General features: G+C 47.1%; 1 protein-coding gene across 1 annotated transcript in view; it reads left to right on the top strand.

Moving 5' to 3' along the window:
* Positions 1-18,023, top strand: part of LOC135056663 (alpha-2-macroglobulin-like) — a 516,386-nt gene that overhangs the window by 11,422 nt on the left and 486,941 nt on the right. The window contains exon 2 of the mRNA XM_063962107.1: positions 9,287-9,470. Coding sequence (XP_063818177.1) covers positions 9,287-9,470 — 184 coding nt within the window. The remainder of the gene's footprint in view (positions 1-9,286; positions 9,471-18,023) is intronic.

Below are 18,023 nucleotides of genomic sequence, written 5' to 3'. Positions count from 1 at the left end.
TGCGGCTTGACCGCTTACCATTTATTATTTGTTATATTGTGTTTCGGAGCTTTTGCGGAGGATTCCGCTCCCACAAATCCACTCTGGTGTCCAGCGGTGCTGGGTAGGAGTAACGGACTAGTGGATTTTGGTTGTCCTTTTCCCTGGCGGTTTGTCCACACATACTTCTGGTTTAAGTTTAGTTAGCTTGTAGCCCCTGGCCTGGTTGTTTAGTCAGAGGGCCCCTTGTTATCACCCTGTCTCGGATTTCCCTTTGTCTCCCATTAAGACCTGAGGGGGCATCGGAGTTGGGCAGACATAATCCGCCCTTCAAACGCGGCTGCCATGGGCTCAAGCAACCATAGTCTCGCAGGGGATTTCTGATAACACGGGCGAGACAACGGAGTTAGGGCGCCAGGGGTTACTAGGCTTTCCTGCTCCCGTAACCAGCATTCCCTTCCAGTACTCTGGCCTTTGTCATAAGATCTCCTCGGGTCAGAAGTACTGGAATCATAACAAAGTACTGAATTGGGTTACTTGCGGGTTCCGGAGATCACTGTGAAACTGTAGTAGAAGACAAGGTGATGAATGGGTTAAATGCAGAGTTGAACAAACGAACAGCTGAGAGAAACGGAATCCTCCAGACTTTGAATGATAGGCAGACTGACAAGGTAACCTCATGCAGGACACTGGGAATCCAACTATTTCCAATAGGAGTGCAATTAACTGACAGCACAGCGGAGAGCCGGTGGATCTTTCAGCAGTGAAGGCTGCAGACGGACCTCTGGGAACGGAGGCGATATCTGGACCACGGGAATCACACAGGAATGCACGGAGAGAGCTCAGAGCTAGAGCACAGCGTTGATACAACAAAGCACTGGCCCAGAGTAACATAATCCCAGCCTACTTAAAGGCAGCACAAGCACGGGATTGGCTTACACCTGCCCACAGGTGTTTTCACAAGTGCTCTGTATTAGCTATTTGGTCTCCAACATGGCCACCTCCTATACAGCAGACACACCGCAGTGCCTTAGGCCATTTGGTCCCCGCACTCACAGTTCCCAGACTCTGCATTACCTATGCCACTGATCACGCCGCGTCCCCACACGGGCGCACAGCACCGCGAGCAACCGCACTGGCAACGGATGAACCCCAGAACCCGCAAAGGTGAGAGACCGGTTCGTGACAGTACCCCCTCTTCTACGGGTGGTCTCCGAACACCTTTGAACCTTGTCAGGATTTTTGGAGAAGTATTTCTATACCAGTCTTGGAGCATGAACATCTTCAGAGAAAACCCAGGATCTCTCCTCCGGACCGTAACCCTTCCAGTCGACCAGAAACTGTAAACGTCCATATCGGGAACGTGAGTCCACAATCTCTTCAACTTCAAATTCCTCATTCTGCAAAGAGTGAACTTTAGGAGATTTGGACTGGGTAGTACGGAACTTATTGAGAATCAAAGGCTTCAGTAAAGATGTATGAAAGGCGTTAGGAATTCTCAAAGACGGTGGCAACTTGACTTTGTATGACACAGGGTTGAGTACCTTTACAATGGGAAATGGACCAATAAACTTGGGAGCAAATTTCTTAGAAGGAACTTTGAACTTGAGATTGCGCGTAGAAATCCAAACTTGGTCTCCCACTTTGTAATTCGGTACAGCTTTACGTTTTCTATCTGCAAAAGATTTCTAACAAGCGGAAGTTTTGACCAAGGACTTACGTACACAACTCCAGATGCTAGATAGACGTTGAAGCTCTTGATCTGCTGCTGGAACCTCTGGGGCTGGCAATGGATGAAACTCTGGTGGAGAACTTCTTGGACTCTTATGTTGGGCACATTTAGGACATGCTGCTATAAACTCTTGGACATCGGCTTTGAGACGTGGCCACCAATAAGACTGTTGAATAAATTTGAAAGTCTTTAGAACCCCAGGATGACCCATGAAGGAAGAGGAGTGAGCCCAGGTAAGCAGCCGTTTTCGAAGACTTGTGGCGACAAAGGTCTTGCCAGGCGGAGGAACTGGAGAGGTTCGAGTCATTAAAAAGGACGTAGGATTCACAATGGCTTGATTCGTGGTAGCATCATTTAATTCAGAAGAAGCAAAGGACCGGGAAAGGGCATCTGCCTTTTTGTTCTGAGACCCTGGACGATAGGTGAGTTTGAAATCAAATCGTGAGAAGAAAAGCGCCCATCGAGCTTGTCGTGGATTCAAACACTGAGCTGACTGCAGATACAGAAGATTCTTATGATCAGTATAAACTGTAATGCGATGTTGAGCTCCTTCTAGAAGGTATCTCCACTCCTCAAATGCCAACTTGATGGCAAGTAACTCTTGCTCACCGATTGCATAATTACGTTCTGCCGGGAGGAACTTACGGGAGAAATATCCGCAGGGATGGACCTTTTTATCTTCAAAGACTTGTGACAACACAGCTCCTACTGCTTCTGTAGATGCATGCACCTCTAGTAGAAAGGGACGATTCAAATCAGGCTGTCGAAGAATGGGGGCTGACACAAAGGCTTGCTTTAAATTAGAGAAGGCTTTGATTGCTTCAGAAGACCAGTTCGTAGGATTTGCTCCCTTGCGAGTTAGGGCTGTGATAGGAGCAGCAAACGTAGAATAATTCTTAATGAATCTCCTATAGAAATTAGCAAAGCCAAGAAATCGCTGAATCCCCTTGAGAGTTGTAGGAGTGGACCAATCCCGGATAGCTCGCGTCTCTGGGATGGATAGCGGATGAATTTGTCCCCTAGGAGGGGTCTTGCCCGGAACCAGGACGACTGGGCAGTCCCATTCACGATGAGGAGGTAGAGAGTCTGCTGCTTGCTTACTGGAAACATCCGCAAGGGATTGATACACCGGAGGTAGATCGGAAAGGCTAATTGACCGAAGAGGTACAATTGCAGCTACACAGTCCTTGGTACAAGATTTACCCCATGAAAGGACTTCCATGGTTTGCCAATTAAGTTGAGGATTATGTTTCTGCAGCCAAGGTAGACCAAGTATCACATCTTGAGAGGCTTTGGGAATCACGTAGAAGGAGAGGTATTCGGAATGGAGCTCACCAACTTTCATCTTGAGACATATGGTTCGATGAGTAATTATACCATCTGGAATTCGACTTCCATCCACTGCTGTAACAGCAACTGCTGCTTCCAGGGGCATGGTTTGAACTTTAGACCGTATGACAAAGGCTGAGGAGATGAAGTTCTTGGCTGCCCCGGAATCTAGGAGGGCTGAAACTTTCACTGTAGAATTTGGAACTTCTAATTGAATAGACAAGGTTGGCTCTTTCCCAGAACGTGATTCTAAAGTAACTCCTAGCTTAACCTCTCTTGAATAAGCTAGGAGGCGAGAGTTTCCCGGTCGGAGTTTGCAGAATTTAACTAAATGTTCGGAGGACCCACAGTACATGCAGAGGTTACCCTGTCGACGACGAAGTCGTTCCTCCTCTGTGAGGCGAGAGCGCCCAATCTGCATAGGTTCTTCTGTCATTACCGGAGACTGTGATGAAGAATCTTGTCGAGGACTAGGATGATCACGTGGACTGGATCGCTCTGCCCTGGATTTCTCTAAACATCGCTCCCTGTAGCGTAGGTCAAGTTTGTTACAGAGAGAAATCAATTCATCTAGTTTAGTTGGCACATCCCGGATAGTTAAATCATCCTTGATTCTTTCTGAAAGTCCATTCCAAAACGCGGCGATCAGGGCCTCCTCATTCCAGTTTAACTCTGAAGACAACGTGCGAAACTGAATAATATATTGACTGACAGGACGTAAACCTTGACGTAGACGGAGAATCTCCAAGGATGCTGAGGTGGTCCTGCCTGGTTCGTCAAAGATTCTCCGGAAGGAAGATACGAACTCTTTGTAATTAGAGAGGATAGGATCACCTCTCTCCCATAATGGTGATGCCAACTCCAGAGCCTGACCGGAGAGGAGGGCAATAATATATGCAACCTTAGAACGAGCTGATGGGAAACTGGCAGACATCAGTTCAAACTGGATCTCGCATTGATTCAGGAATCCTCTGCAAAGTTTTGGAGTTCCGTCAAACTTACTCGGAGAGGGTAACTGCAAGCGGGACGTAGGCAGCGTCACAGGAGAAGCTGTAGTGGTAACTGGGACATCCGGGGTTGGAATCTGAACTTGAGACGTTTTAATAGCCGTATGGAGAGTCTCTAAACGGTATGCCATAGTTTGCATAAACTGCACTATTTGTGTCTGTATAGACTCCTGGTTTTCCAGACGGGAAAGGATATCTGACGTAGCACCGCCTCCTGCGAATTGGTCACTTGACGGATCCATGTGGCCAGTGCTTACTGTCAGGTCCGGGTGTTTTTGTGAATCCGTTAACCCGGGACCAACCACAGGTGTAGGTGCTGGGCTATGAAGAAAGCAGGGAGGACGAAGAAAGTTCCGATTCATATATTTATTCAAAATACCAATTCAGTAAAGAGTTAACTGACAAGTTGTTAATCATCATATTATACTGAAGTATTGCAGGAATAATATGCAAGAGAAAACTCAAAAATAAATAAAAGAAATGTTCATGGAAACATGCAAAACAAGCTGATGAATAAATGTTGGATTGTCCAAATATAAACAAGCTTTGATGCTGAACTGCAGAATGTGATTAACTGGATAATGCAGACATGAAGAGATAACTGTAAGGATTTGCAATGGAGTTTTGAGAGTTAACTGAGAGACTGTGAAGAATTATCCTTGTTATGACAACATAGCAAATATAAACAAGCTTTGATGCTGAACTGCAGAATGTGATTAACTGGATAATGCAGACATGAAGAGATAACTGTAAGGATTTGCAATGGAGTTTTGAGAGTTAACTGAGAGACTGTGAAGAATTATCCTTGTTATGACAACATAGCAAATATAAAGTACTGAATTGGGTTACTTGCGGGTTCCGGAGATCACTGTGAAACTGTAGTAGAAGACAAGGTGATGAATGGGTTAAATGCAGAGTTGAACAAACGAACAGCTGAGAGAAACGGAATCCTCCAGACTTTGAATGATAGGCAGACTGACAAGGTAACCTCATGCAGGACACTGGGAATCCAACTATTTCCAATAGGAGTGCAATTAACTGACAGCACAGCGGAGAGCCGGTGGATCTTTCAGCAGTGAAGGCTGCAGACGGACCTCTGGGAACGGAGGCGATATCTGGACCACGGGAATCACACAGGAATGCACGGAGAGAGCTCAGAGCTAGAGCACAACGTTGATACAACAAAGCACTGGCCCAGAGTAACATAATCCCAGCCTACTTAAAGGCAGCACAAGCACGGGATTGGCTTACACCTGCCCACAGGTGTTTTCACAAGTGCTCTGTATTAGCTATTTGGTCTCCAACATGGCCACCTCCTATACAGCAGACACACCGCAGTGCCTTAGGCCATTTGGTCCCCGCACTCACAGTTCCCAGACTCTGCATTACCTATGCCACTGATCACGCCGCGTCCCCACACGGGCGCACAGCACCGCGAGCAACCGCACTGGCAACGGATGAACCCCAGAACCCGCAAAGGTGAGAGACCGGTTCGTGACACCTGGCCGCTAATGCAACATTGAGGCTATTGACACCACATTCCTTTCCTCCCTGTTTGACTCACTTCTCTCTCCTATTCTCTCTCTCTATCATGCCCTGAACAAGCCACTTTCATATACAATGCATCCCTTACTTCTGCTCTTGACTCTGTTGCTCCACCAACCACTATTCACCCTCTCAAATTAACACCTCAACCCTGGCACACCAAATGCACCAGATATCTGCAAAAATGCTCACGTACTGCTGAGTGACACTGTAGGAAATCACGCTCTAAGGGAGACTTCCTCCATTTCAAACTTATGCTCTCATCCTTCAATGCTGCCCCTTCTCTTGCTAAACAGTCATACTTCAAGAACCTCATCTCCTCCCAGTCTTCCAACCCCCGGCATCTCTTTGCCACTCTCAACTCACTCCTCTGCCCACTTCCACCTTGTCTCCCTTCCCTACTCTCTGCTCTTGACTTTGCCACTTACTTCACATTCAAAATTGACTCCATACGTCAGGACATCTCATCACACCAGACCATCAGCAACCAGGCTCCTCCCATCCCTTACCACCTCTCCCCATCCCTCTCACCAACTCTGACATCTTTCTCCCATGCATCTGGTGAGGAAGTCATGTCCCTCATTCGTTCCTGTCCCCTCACCACCTCCCCACTTGACCCTACCCCCTCCCGCCTCCTCCGCTACCTCTCTCCTTCTGCCTGTTCCCATCTTTCCCACCTTCTCAATCTCTCCCTCTCATCAGGCTCTGTCCCCTCTGCCTTCACACATGCACTCATCTCTCCTATTCTTAAAAAACCTACCCTTGATCCAAACACTCTCTCCAACAACCGACCCATCTTTCTCCTCCCTTTTGCCTCCAAACTCCTTGAGCGTATTGTCTACAACCACCTTACTTCCTTTTTTTCCTCACACTCACTGCTTGACCCATTCCAGTCTGGCTTCCATCCTCTCCACTCCACTGAAACTGCCCTTACAAAAGTATGCAATGACCTCCATGCTGCTAAATCTAAGGGCCACTACTCTCTACTTATTCTTCTTGATCTCTCTGCTGCTTTTGACACTGTGGACCACCCTCTCCTACTACAAATCCTTCACTCCATTGGTCTGCATGATACTGCCCTCTCTCGGCTTTCTTCCTACCTCTCTGACCGTTCATTCTCTGTCTCCTCTCATGACTCCACCTCCCCCTCACTTCCACTGACTGTAGGTGTACCCCAAGGCTCTGTCCTTGGTCCTCTCCTTTTCTCCTCTATATGTCCTCACTAGGTAAGCTCATTAGTTCTTTTGATTTCAAATATCATCTCTATGCTCATGACACTCAAATCTATCTTTCCTCTCCAGACCTCTCTCCTGCTCTCTTCACTCGTATCTCAAACTGTCTCTCTGCTATCTCTGTTTGGATGTCCCAGCGCTTTCTTAAACTTAATATGTCTAAAACTGAGCTGATCATCTTCCCTCCCTCCCGCATAACCTCACCTTCTACAATCTCATTATCTATTGATAGCACTTCTATCTCCTCTAGCCCCCAAGTGCGCTGTCTTGGAGTAATCCTTGACTCCTCCCTCTCCTTCAAACCACACATTCAGCACCTCTCACAAACCTGACATTTTCATCTAAAAAATATTTTCAGGATCAGACTCTTCCTGACCCAGGATGCTACTAAGACTCTTATCCACTCACTGGTCATCTCCAGACTGGACTACTGTAATCTCCTCCTGACTGGCATTCTGGACAAATACCTCTCTCCACTCCAATCTATCCTCAATACTGCTGCCCAGCTCATTTTCCTCACCAAATGCACTACATCCACCTCTCCTCTCTTACAATACCATCACTGGCTCCCCTTCCCTTTCAGAATCCATTTAAAGCTTCTCACACTCACTTACAAAGCCCTCAACCACTCCTCTCCCATCTACATCTCTGACCTTATCTCCCTTTACACTCCGACCCATCCTCTTCGCTCTGATAATGCACGCTGACTCTCCTGCCTACTGATGACTTCCTCCCACTCCTACCTCCAAGGTTTTTCACGTGCTGCTCCATTTCACTGGAATTCCCTACCTCTCCCCCTCAGACTCTCCACTTCTCTACAAAACTTCAAACGGGCTCTCAAGACCCACTTTTTCACAAAACCCAGCCAAATCTCATCCTAACCCTCTGTTCCACGCTCTCTATGTACCCCGTTTGTGTCACCCCTGTCTGTCTACCCCTCCCCTTAAGAATGTAAGCTCTCACGAGTAGGGCCCTCTTCCCTCATGTGCTTATCCTTTTTCTTACTTTAATAATCTTCAACTGCACCAAATCCAGCAGTCTTCTGCCACCTGATACTTATTCCAGTGTCATCTGCTGATGTAGCTATGTTTATTTACCCTGTACTTGTCCTATATTGTCGTCAACTGTATTTTTTCTCCATGGCAGTAATATGTTACATGTACTGTAGAATGAAGATGTCTGTTGCAAAACAACATTTTAAGAAATTAAAAAATAATTTTAAAAAAAGAGATAGTGATGAAATACCAAGGTGGGCAACAGCCAGAAGTTAAATGGTTTGTGAAAGTCAATATGTATCCTTGTACATAGTACAAATTATACAGTACCTTAGTGTAGATTGTTTTCTAAAAGAACCATCCAATCTTCCACTGCTGTGCAAAATGTTTCATATGTGTTGTATCTTTAAATAATTTCTTAGTGACCCCGTTTATATGTTTCTGATGCCAAAAATAAAAGACTCAATGGGCGGTATCCTATTAGCCCCGATGCCGTTTTGGCCGATAAAAATGGCTGGATATCGCGATTAATAACCGATGGTCATTATCATTGTATCCACATTTTGAGCGCCCAAAATTGGACCTGCAAAATTGGACCCAAAAAGTCCCCGATCCCATGTGTTATCGTGGCTCTGGCAGGCCACTTATACCAGATTATGCGCCGGGTGCATAATCCCCGACAAGTGCCAGCATCGGAAGGGGGAGGGGGAGGGGCGTGCCACATCGGGGTCAATTGGATAGCCCCAGGGGATACAATTACCAGCTGTCATTGACAGCAGGTACTTGGATACCCCCCATTGAATCTACCTCTGTTGACATCAGCAAGTTGTACTGGGCTCATTTTTTGCATCCCATAATTAACTGCAATGAACAGTACAGTGCCAATGTATCCTGGTAATAAAGAAGCAGCAAGACAAACAGACAAATATCACAAGATCAATTCACAATATTGTTCAGGAAAATCTTACAATATAAAAGTAGTATTCCTTAATAACAAAGAACATTAGCAAAAAGTGTAAAAATACACATTTATACTATCTGAGCAAGTTATAAAGAAACTTTTGTTTTTATTTATTCATTTTTCATTATAATAACTACATGCAAATGTGTAAGTGTTTTCCAATACCCCTTCCAAAAACTAGGAAAATAAGAGTTTCCATGCATGAGAAAGACGCTACTGGTAACTGATTACTTATTTCTGTAACGGTTTATTGCATAAATACAAAAAATAATAAAAATAAACAAAAATAATCTTATGTAATTCTACTGTCTTGAGAGTTCGTAATAACAACAAAAATAGTAATAAAAATAATAATAATAATAATAATACTAATAATAATAATAACAACATACACTCACAAATTAACTCTTGTTGAATTTAGCTGCATTTCCTTGTTTTTTTTTATGTTGTTGCAACAATTAATAATTGTCCTTGTTCTTTTTATATGCTATGTCTATATACTGTAGGCACTATGTGATCACAGTTCCTGCACAGTTAGTGCAGGGATCGCAGCAGAAAGCCTGCGTGACCTTCCTTGATCTGGATGAAGTGATTGACGTTAGACTGGAACTACAGAAAGATGAAAAAGTCCAGGTTGTTGCTGAGCATAAAATAGACACCCCTGAATATTACCAATGTTTCTCTTTCAAGGTGAGTATAAATTCCTAGATGAAATGTGTGTTGTCAACTAACATTGTACCCAGAGCCGGCCCTAGGCATAGGCAAACTAGGCAATTGCCTAGGGCATCTGGTATACCTAGGGGCATCAGCAGCTTCTGCAGATTAAAATGATATGCGGCATGCCTATATTATGTGTGTAGCACTTCGTATGCAGATACAGCCACAGTATATAGGTATGCCACATATCATTTTAATCAGCAGAAGCTGCTTGTGCATCCTAACCACATAGCAATGCACATAAGATGCATTTTCATAACAATTAGGCTCCTAACGTTAGCAGAGCTGCCAGTTGACTCACGCCAGGAATTATAAGTGTCATTATGTGTATAAGGGCATTAATAAATTTATTTATTTTATTTATTAACAGTTTCTTATATAGCACAGCATATTCTGTTGCGCTTTACAATTAGAACAACAGTAATAGAACAAAACTGGGTAAAAACAGACAGTCATAGATGTAGGAAGGCCCTGCTCGCAAGCTTCCAATCTGTAACATATATGTGTAAGGGGCACTATGTGTGTCATTATGTGTATAAGGGCACTAATAATGTGCGGCATATGTGTAAGGGACATTATGTGTGTCACTATGTGTAAAAGGGCATTAACAATGTGCGGCATATGTGTAAGGGAAATTATGTGTATAAGGGCATTAATAAGCGTTGACATAATGTGTAAGGCGCATTATGTTTATAAGGACATTAATAATGTGTGTCATATGTGTAAGGGGCATTACTATGTGGTATTATGTGTATAAATGCATTACCAATGTGTGGCATTATGTGTATAAGGTGCTCTACTGTGTGGCGTATCGTATAGAAAGGGCACTACTGTGTGGCCTAATGTGAATAAAGAGCAATATGGTGTGGTGTAATGTGAATAAGGAGCAATATGGTGTGGTGTAATGAGAATAAAGAGCAATATGGTGTGGTGTAATGTGAATAAATAGCAATATGGTGTGGTGTAGTGTGAATAAGGAGCAATTCAGTATGATGTTATGTGAATGAGGGGCACTACTGTGAGGAGTAACGTATATAAGGTAAAGTGGTACTACTGTGTGATGTAATGTGAATAAGGGACACTATCCCATGATAAATTGTGAATAAAGTTGCACTACTGCGAGGCATAATTTGAATCGGGGGTACTATTGTGTGGCCATGCCCCTTGCCAGCAAAAACACATACCTTTTTGGGCTGTGCGCCGAATGTGCGTACTGTTCTTATTTAAATTACAGGGGCTAGAAAAAAAAGGACTGCTATGGGTGGGGGGTGATGGTGCTGGGAAAGGGGTGCAGGGTCAGAGGCGGAACTAGCGGTGGTGCTAGGGGGCACCGGCCAAAATCTTGCCTAGGGCATCATATTGGTTAGGGCCGGCTCTGATTGTACCGGAAGGTTATAGTGAAATGCTTACAATTTAGCAATTACATCATAACTGGATATTTCTTGATCCACAGCTACAGAATGTAGTTTTTATTTATTTTTTGTATTATTTTAAGAGGACATACCTTTATAGCAAGACCATATAGTCACACTGGAGCTCTTGCTATCATTTAAGAATATTTATGGGCTTTCTTCAGAACTACCAATACTTTTATGAACAGGGGCAGCTGAAGGCACGGGCTGACAGGGCTGTCGTCTGGAGCACAGTAGCCTAAAGGGCGCAGCTTTGTGCCCGCAGCTGCCACCTGAACTAACTTGCCTCTAGATATCCCCTTCACCTGAAGGACCTTGACGGCCGAGGGTGGGGCCACAGGCAGCTGTTGACCGCTGAAGTTATAGAGGTGGTGATGACTAGAGAGGAAGCTCACCAATGCAGTGTGAGCCTATGAGGAGGATGCAGGAGAAGAGTTGAGCCCTCAAGGAAATCAGGGAAGTGTGCATAGATGGATGTAAGGGTTAAGGGCCCTACTCACTGGCCGCCCCGCCGCCGAGCTGCCCGACGGCGGATACGGCCGACGAGCGACCCGGCGGCGGGGGGGCAGTGAAGGGGGGAGTGAAGTTTCTTCACTCCCCCCGTCACGCGGCTGCATTGAAGTGCAGGCCAATATGGACGAGATCGTCCATATTGGCCTGCATGCACAGCCGACGGGAGACCAGCGATGAACGAGCGCGGGGACGCGCATCGTTCATCGCTGGAGTCTCCACACTGAAAGATATGAACGAGTTCTCGTTCATTTATGAACGAGATCGTTCATATCTTTCAAAAAATCGGCCAGTGTGTAGGGCATATTAGGCAGTGTGATCTGTGAGGTTGGAGGTTGTGTGAGAGGGAGGTTGTGTGAGGTGTAGTGTGATCTGTGATGGGTGGTTGTGAGATGGGGCAGTGTGATTTGTCATTAGGAGAGGCTGCATGAGGGGGCAGTGTGATCTGTGAGGGTGAGCTGTGTGAGTGGCAATGTGAGCTGTGAGGGTGGGCTGTGTGAAGGAACAGTGTGATCTGTGCGGGGGACTGCGTTGTCTGTGAGTGGGGGCTGTGTGATCTGTCAGGGGGAGAGGCTGTGGTGGGAGACTGTGTATGGAGGCAGTGTGATCTGTGAGGGTGGGCTGTGTGAGTGGCAATGTGACCTGTGAGGGTGGGCTGTGTGAAGGAACAGTGTGATCTGTGAGGGGGACTGCGTTGTCTGTGAGTGGGGGCTGTGTGATCTATCAGGGGGAGAGGCTGTGGTGGGAGACTGTGTATGGAGGCAGTGTGACCTGTGAGGGTGGGCTGTGTGAAGGAACAGTGTGATCTGTGAGGGGGACTGCGTTGTCTGTGAGTGGGGGCTGTGTGATCTGTCAGGGGGAGAGGCTGTGGTGGGAGACTGTGTATGGAGGCAGTGTGACCTGTGAGGGTGGGCTGTGTGAAGGAACAGTGTGATCTGTGAGGGGACTGCGTTGTCTGTGAGTGGGGGCTGTGTGATCTATCAGGGGGAGAGGCTGTGGTGGGAGACTGTGTATGGAGGCAGTGTGACCTGTGAGGGTGGGCTGTGTGAAGGAACAGTGTGATCTGTGAGGGGGACTGCGTTGTCTGTGAGTGGGGGCTGTGTGATCTATCAGGGGGAGAGGCTGTGGTGGGAGACTGTGTATGGAGGCAGTGTGACCTGTGAGGGTGGGCTGTGTGAAGGAACAGTGTGATCTGTGAGGGGGACTGCGTTGTCTGTGAGTGGGGGCTGTGTGATCTGTCAGGGGGAGAGGCTGTGGTGGGAGACTGTGTATGGAGGCAGTGTGACCTGTGAGGGTGGGCTGTGTGAAGGAACAGTGTGATCTGTGAGGGGGACTGCGTTGTCTGTGAGTGGGGGCTGTGTGATCTGTCAGGGGGAGAGGCTGTGGTGGGAGACTGTGTATGGAGGCAGTGTGACCTGTGAGGGTGGGCTGTGTGAAGGAACAGTGTGATCTGTGAGGGGGACTGCGTTGTCTGTGAGTGGGGGCTGTGTGATCTGTCAGGGGGAGAGGCTGTGGTGGGAAACTGTGTATGGAGGCAGTGTGACCTGTGAGGGTGGGCTGTGTGAAGGAATAGTGTGATCTGTGAGGGGGACTGCGTTGTCTGTGAGTGGGGGCTGTGTGATCTGTCAGGGGGAGAGGCTGTGGTGGGAAAACTGTGTATGGAGGCAGCGTGATCTGTGAGGGAATCTGTATACCTGGCGCCAAACTATGCATAAATAGCAATGAATATATCCTGAGGGGAGCGGTGCCAATCCTCTCAATAACAATAAAATTAAACAAAGAAATCATTTGGCGGCACTATTATCACAATTCACAAAAATAGTGTTCAAACATGTATACACACTGTATACATGTTAAAAACACTTATTTTTGTGAGTTGTGTTCATAGTGGTGCCACCTGATTACTTAGTTTGATCTGGGAGGGGGGCTGTGTGAGGGGGCATTGTGATCTGTGAGTAGGTGCTATGTATTCTGCGAGATCTGTGAGGAACGAAGTTGAATCTGTTGGGGGGGCAGTGTGATCTGTGAGGAGAGCTGTTTGTGGTGGTAGTGTGATCTGTGAGGGATTGGGACAGTATGAACTGTAAAGGGGTGCTTTATGAGGGAGCAGTGTGTTCTGTTAGGTGCTCTGTATGGGAGCAGTGTGATCTGTTGAGGGCAGTGTGTGTGTGTGTGTGTGTGTGTGTGTGTGTGTGTGTGTGTGTGTGTGTGTGTGTGTGTGTCTGTGTCTGAGGCTATGGGGCAGCTTCAGGGTGGGGAGCACCAAAATAAATTCTCGCCCTGGGCTCAACTTGCTCTAGAACTGTGTATCTGTTTATGAAACAAAACCAACATCTACCTTTATGCTCCAGAGCTTTTGAAGAATATTTGCAGCACACAATTGTTGTGGATTAAAACATGCAAAATACTAGGAAAAGTTTTTAGCGTTCACCTGAGGACTTAGTTTCTCACAGCCGTTCATCATATATTGAAGCATGAGATAATTAAACTCTCTTACACAAGACATTTCAGGGTGGGATGTATCTAGCCTTGGAGAGAAATGTAGTAGAAATGTTGCAGAAAGCTTATGTCATTGCAAAGACTGTGCTAGCAGTTGGGGAACTTGCGAGTATTGGACCCAGGGGCAAAAATATGCTTTGGGACCCCTCTCTTCTAGCCCCCATGCTGAGTTCATAATAGGACACATTGTAGTGCGCCATGTGAACACCAAACAATACAGACCATCCCACTGTCTAATAATAATCTGTGCCCCCTTTAATCAAATAAAAATCTGTGCCCCCTTTCAACTCACCAGTATCTGATGACAGCAGCACTGTTTTGAGGCTCCGCAGAAGGGTCTGCTCTCAGATCAGTGTCGGACTGGGGCAGGAAGGGCCCACCGGGTAAATGCAGTGGTAGGGGCCCATGTTTAATGTTGTGTCACTCTCCAGAGGGGGTGTGGAAAGTTGCCACAGAGGTTTGGATAACTATTAGAAAGTGCATGGCCTGGACCCCTTGATAAATATGTATATTAAATACTACTGGTGCACACATGATAATGACCAGATTAAAAACAGCCATGCACTATAGAAAAAACACTACAGTCCTGTGCAGTATAAATAAGAATTTACTCACCGGTAATTCTATTTCTCGTAGTCCGTTGCGGATGCTGGGAACTTCGTAAGGACCATGGGGAATAGCGGCTCCGCAGGAGTCTGGGCACAACTAAAAGAAAGCTTTTAGACTACCTGGTGTGCACTGGCTCCTCCCACTATGACCCGCCTCCAAGCCTCAGTTAGGACACTGTGCCCGGAAGAGCTGACACAATAAGGAAGGATTTTGAATCCCGGGTAAGACTCATACCAGCCACACCAATCACACCGTATAACTCGTGATACCATATCCAGTTAACAGTATGAAATTTAACTGAGCCTCTCAACAGATGGCTCATAACCCTTTAGTGAACAATAACTATGTACAAGTATTGCAGACAATCCGCACTTGGGACGGGCACCCAGCATCCACTGCGGACTACGAGAAATAGAATTACCGGTGAGTAAATTCTTATTTTCTCTGACGTCCTAGTGGATGCTGGGAACTCCGTAAGGACCATGGGGATTATACCAAAGCTCCCAAACGGGCGGGAGAGTGCGGATGACTCTGCAGCACCGATTGAGAGAACTCAAGGTCCTCCTCAGCCAGGGTATCAAATTTGTAGAATTTTGTAAACGTGTTTGCCCCTGACCAAGTAGCAGCTCGGCAAAGTTGTAAAGCCGAGACCCCTCGGGCAGCCGCCCAAGATGAGCCCACCTTCCTTGTAGAATGGGCTTTTACTGATTTAGGATGCGGCAGTCCAGCCGCAGAATGCGCCAGCTGAATTGTGCTACAAATCCAGCGAGCAATAGTCTGCTTAGAAGCAGGAGCACCCAGTTTGTTGGGTGCATACAGGATAAATAGCGAGTCAGTTTTCCTGACTCCAGCCGTCCTGGAAACATAAATTTTCAAGGCCCTGACTACGTCCAGTAACTTGGAATCCTCCAAGTCGCTAGTAGCCGCAGGCACTACAATAGGTTGGTTCAAGTGAAAAGCAGATACCACCTTAGGGAGAAACTGGGGACGAGTCCTCAATTCTGCCCTATCCATATGGAAAATCAGATAAGGGCTTTTAAATGACAAAGCCGCCAATTCTGATACACGCCTGGCCGAAGCCAAGGCCAATAACATGACCACTTTCCACGTGAGATATTTTAGATCCACGGTCTTTAGTGGCTCAAACCAATGTGATTTTAGGAAATTCAACACCACGTTGAGATCTCAGGGTGCCACTGGAGGCACAAAGGGGGGCTGAATATGCAGCACTCCTTTTACAAATGTCTGAACTTCAGGTAGTGAAGCTAGTTCTTTTTGGAAGAAAATCGACAGAGCCGATATCTGTACCTTAATGGAGCCTAATTTTAGGCCCATAGTCACTCCTGCCTGTAGGAAGTGCAGAAATCGACCCAGCTGAATTTCCTCTGTTGGGGCCTTATTGGCCACACACCAAGCAACATATTTCCGCCATATGCGGTGATAATGTTTTACCGTTACATCTTTCCTGGCTTTAATCAGCGTAGGAATGACATCCTCCGGAATGCCCTTTTCCTTTAGGATCCGGCGTTCAACCACCATGCCATCAAACGCAGCCACGGTAAGTCTTGGAACAGACAGGGCCCCTGCTGCAGCAGGTCCTGTCTGAGCGGCAGAGGCCATGGGTCCTCTGAGATCATCTCTTGAAGTTCCGGGTACCAAGCTCTTCTTGGCCAATCGGGAACCACGAGTATTGTCCTTACTCCTCGTTTTCTTATAATTCTCAGTACCTTTGGTATGAGAGGCAGAGGAGGGAACACATAAACTGACTGGTACACCCACGGTGTCACTAGAGCGTCCACCGCTATCGCCTGAGGGTCTCTTGACCTGGAGCAATATCTCACCAGTTTTTCGTTTAGGCGGGACGCCATCATGTCCACCTGTGGCCGTTCCCAACGATTTACAATCAGTGTGAAGACTTCTGGATGAAGTCCCCACTCTCCCGGGTGGAGGTCGTGCCTGCTGAGGAAGTCTGCTTCCCAGTTGTCCACTCCCGGAATGAACACTGCTGACAGTGCTAGCACGTGATTTTCCGCCCATCGGAGAATCCTTGTGGCTTCTGCCATTGCTTCTTGTGCCGCCCTGTCGGTTTACATGGGCGACCGCCGTGATGTTGTGACTGCCCCCCAGCCTCGAAGGCTGGCATCCGTGGTCACCAGGACCCAGTCCTGTATGCCGAATCTGCGGCCCTCGAGAAGATGAGCACTCTGCAGCCACCACAGCAGAGACACCCTGGTTCTTGGAGACAGGGTTATTAGCCGATGCATCTGAAGATGCAATCCGGACCATTGGTCCAACAGGTCCCACTGAAAGATTCTTGCATGGAACCCGCCGAAAGGAATTGCTTCGTAAGAAGCCACCATCTTTCCCAGGACTTGCGTGCAGTGATGCACCGACACCTGTTTTGGTTTCAGGAGGTCTCTGACTAGAGATGACAGCTCCTTGGCTTTCTCCTCCGGGAGAAACACTTTTTTCTGGACTGTGTCCAAAATCATTCCCAGGAACAGTAGACGTGTCGTCGGACCCAGCTGTGACTTTGGAATATTCAGAATCCAACCGTGCTGGTGTAGCACCTCCTGAGATAGTGCTACTCCTACCATCAACTGCTCCCTGGATCTCGCCTTTATTAGGAGATCGTCCAAGTACGGGATAATTAAAACTCCCTTTTTTCGAAGGAGTATCATCATTTCCGCCATTACCTTGGTAAACACCCTCGGTGCCGTGGACAGTCCAAACGGCAGCGTCTGGAATTGGTAATGGCAATTTTGTACCGTAAATCTGAGGTACTCCTGGTGAGGATGATAAATGGGGACATGCAGGTAAGCATCCTTGATGTCCAGGGATACCATGTAATCCCCTCGTCCAGGCTTGCAATAACCGCCCTGAGCGATTCCATCTTGAACTTGAACTTTTTTATGTATGTGTTCAAGGATTTCAAATTTAAAATGGGTCTTACCGAACCGTCCGGTTTCGGTACCACAAACAGTGTGGAATAGTAACCCCGTCCTTGTTGAAGTAGGGGCACCTTGACTATCACCTGCTGAGAATACAGCTTGGGAATTGCCTCTAGCACAGCCTCCCTGCCTGAGGGAGTTGTCGGCAAGGCAGATTTGAGGAAACGGCGGGGGGGGGGAGACGCCTCGAATTCCAGCTTGTACCCCTGAGATACTACTTGCAAGATCCAGGTATCCACCTGTGAGCGAGCCCACTGATCGCTGAAATTTTTGAGGCGGCCCCCCACCGTACCTGGCTCCGCCTGTGGAGCCCCACCGTCATGCGGCGGACTTGGAAGAAGCAGGGGAGGACTTTTGCTCCTGGGAACCTGCTGTTTGTTGCAGCCTTTTTCCCCTACCTCTGCCTCTGGACAGAAAGGACCCGCCTTTTCCTCGCCTGTTTCTCTGGGTCCGAAAGGACCGTACCTGGTAAAACGGCGCTTTTTTAGGCTGTGAGGGAACCTGGGGTAAAAATGCTGACTTCCCAGCTGTCGCTGTGGAAACTA

The sequence above is a fragment of the Pseudophryne corroboree genome, chromosome 3 (genome assembly GCF_028390025.1).
Source record: "Pseudophryne corroboree isolate aPseCor3 chromosome 3, aPseCor3.hap2, whole genome shotgun sequence".
Classification (NCBI taxonomy): Eukaryota; Metazoa; Chordata; class Amphibia; order Anura; family Myobatrachidae; genus Pseudophryne; species Pseudophryne corroboree.
This window is presented reverse-complemented; position numbering and strand designations above follow the sequence as displayed.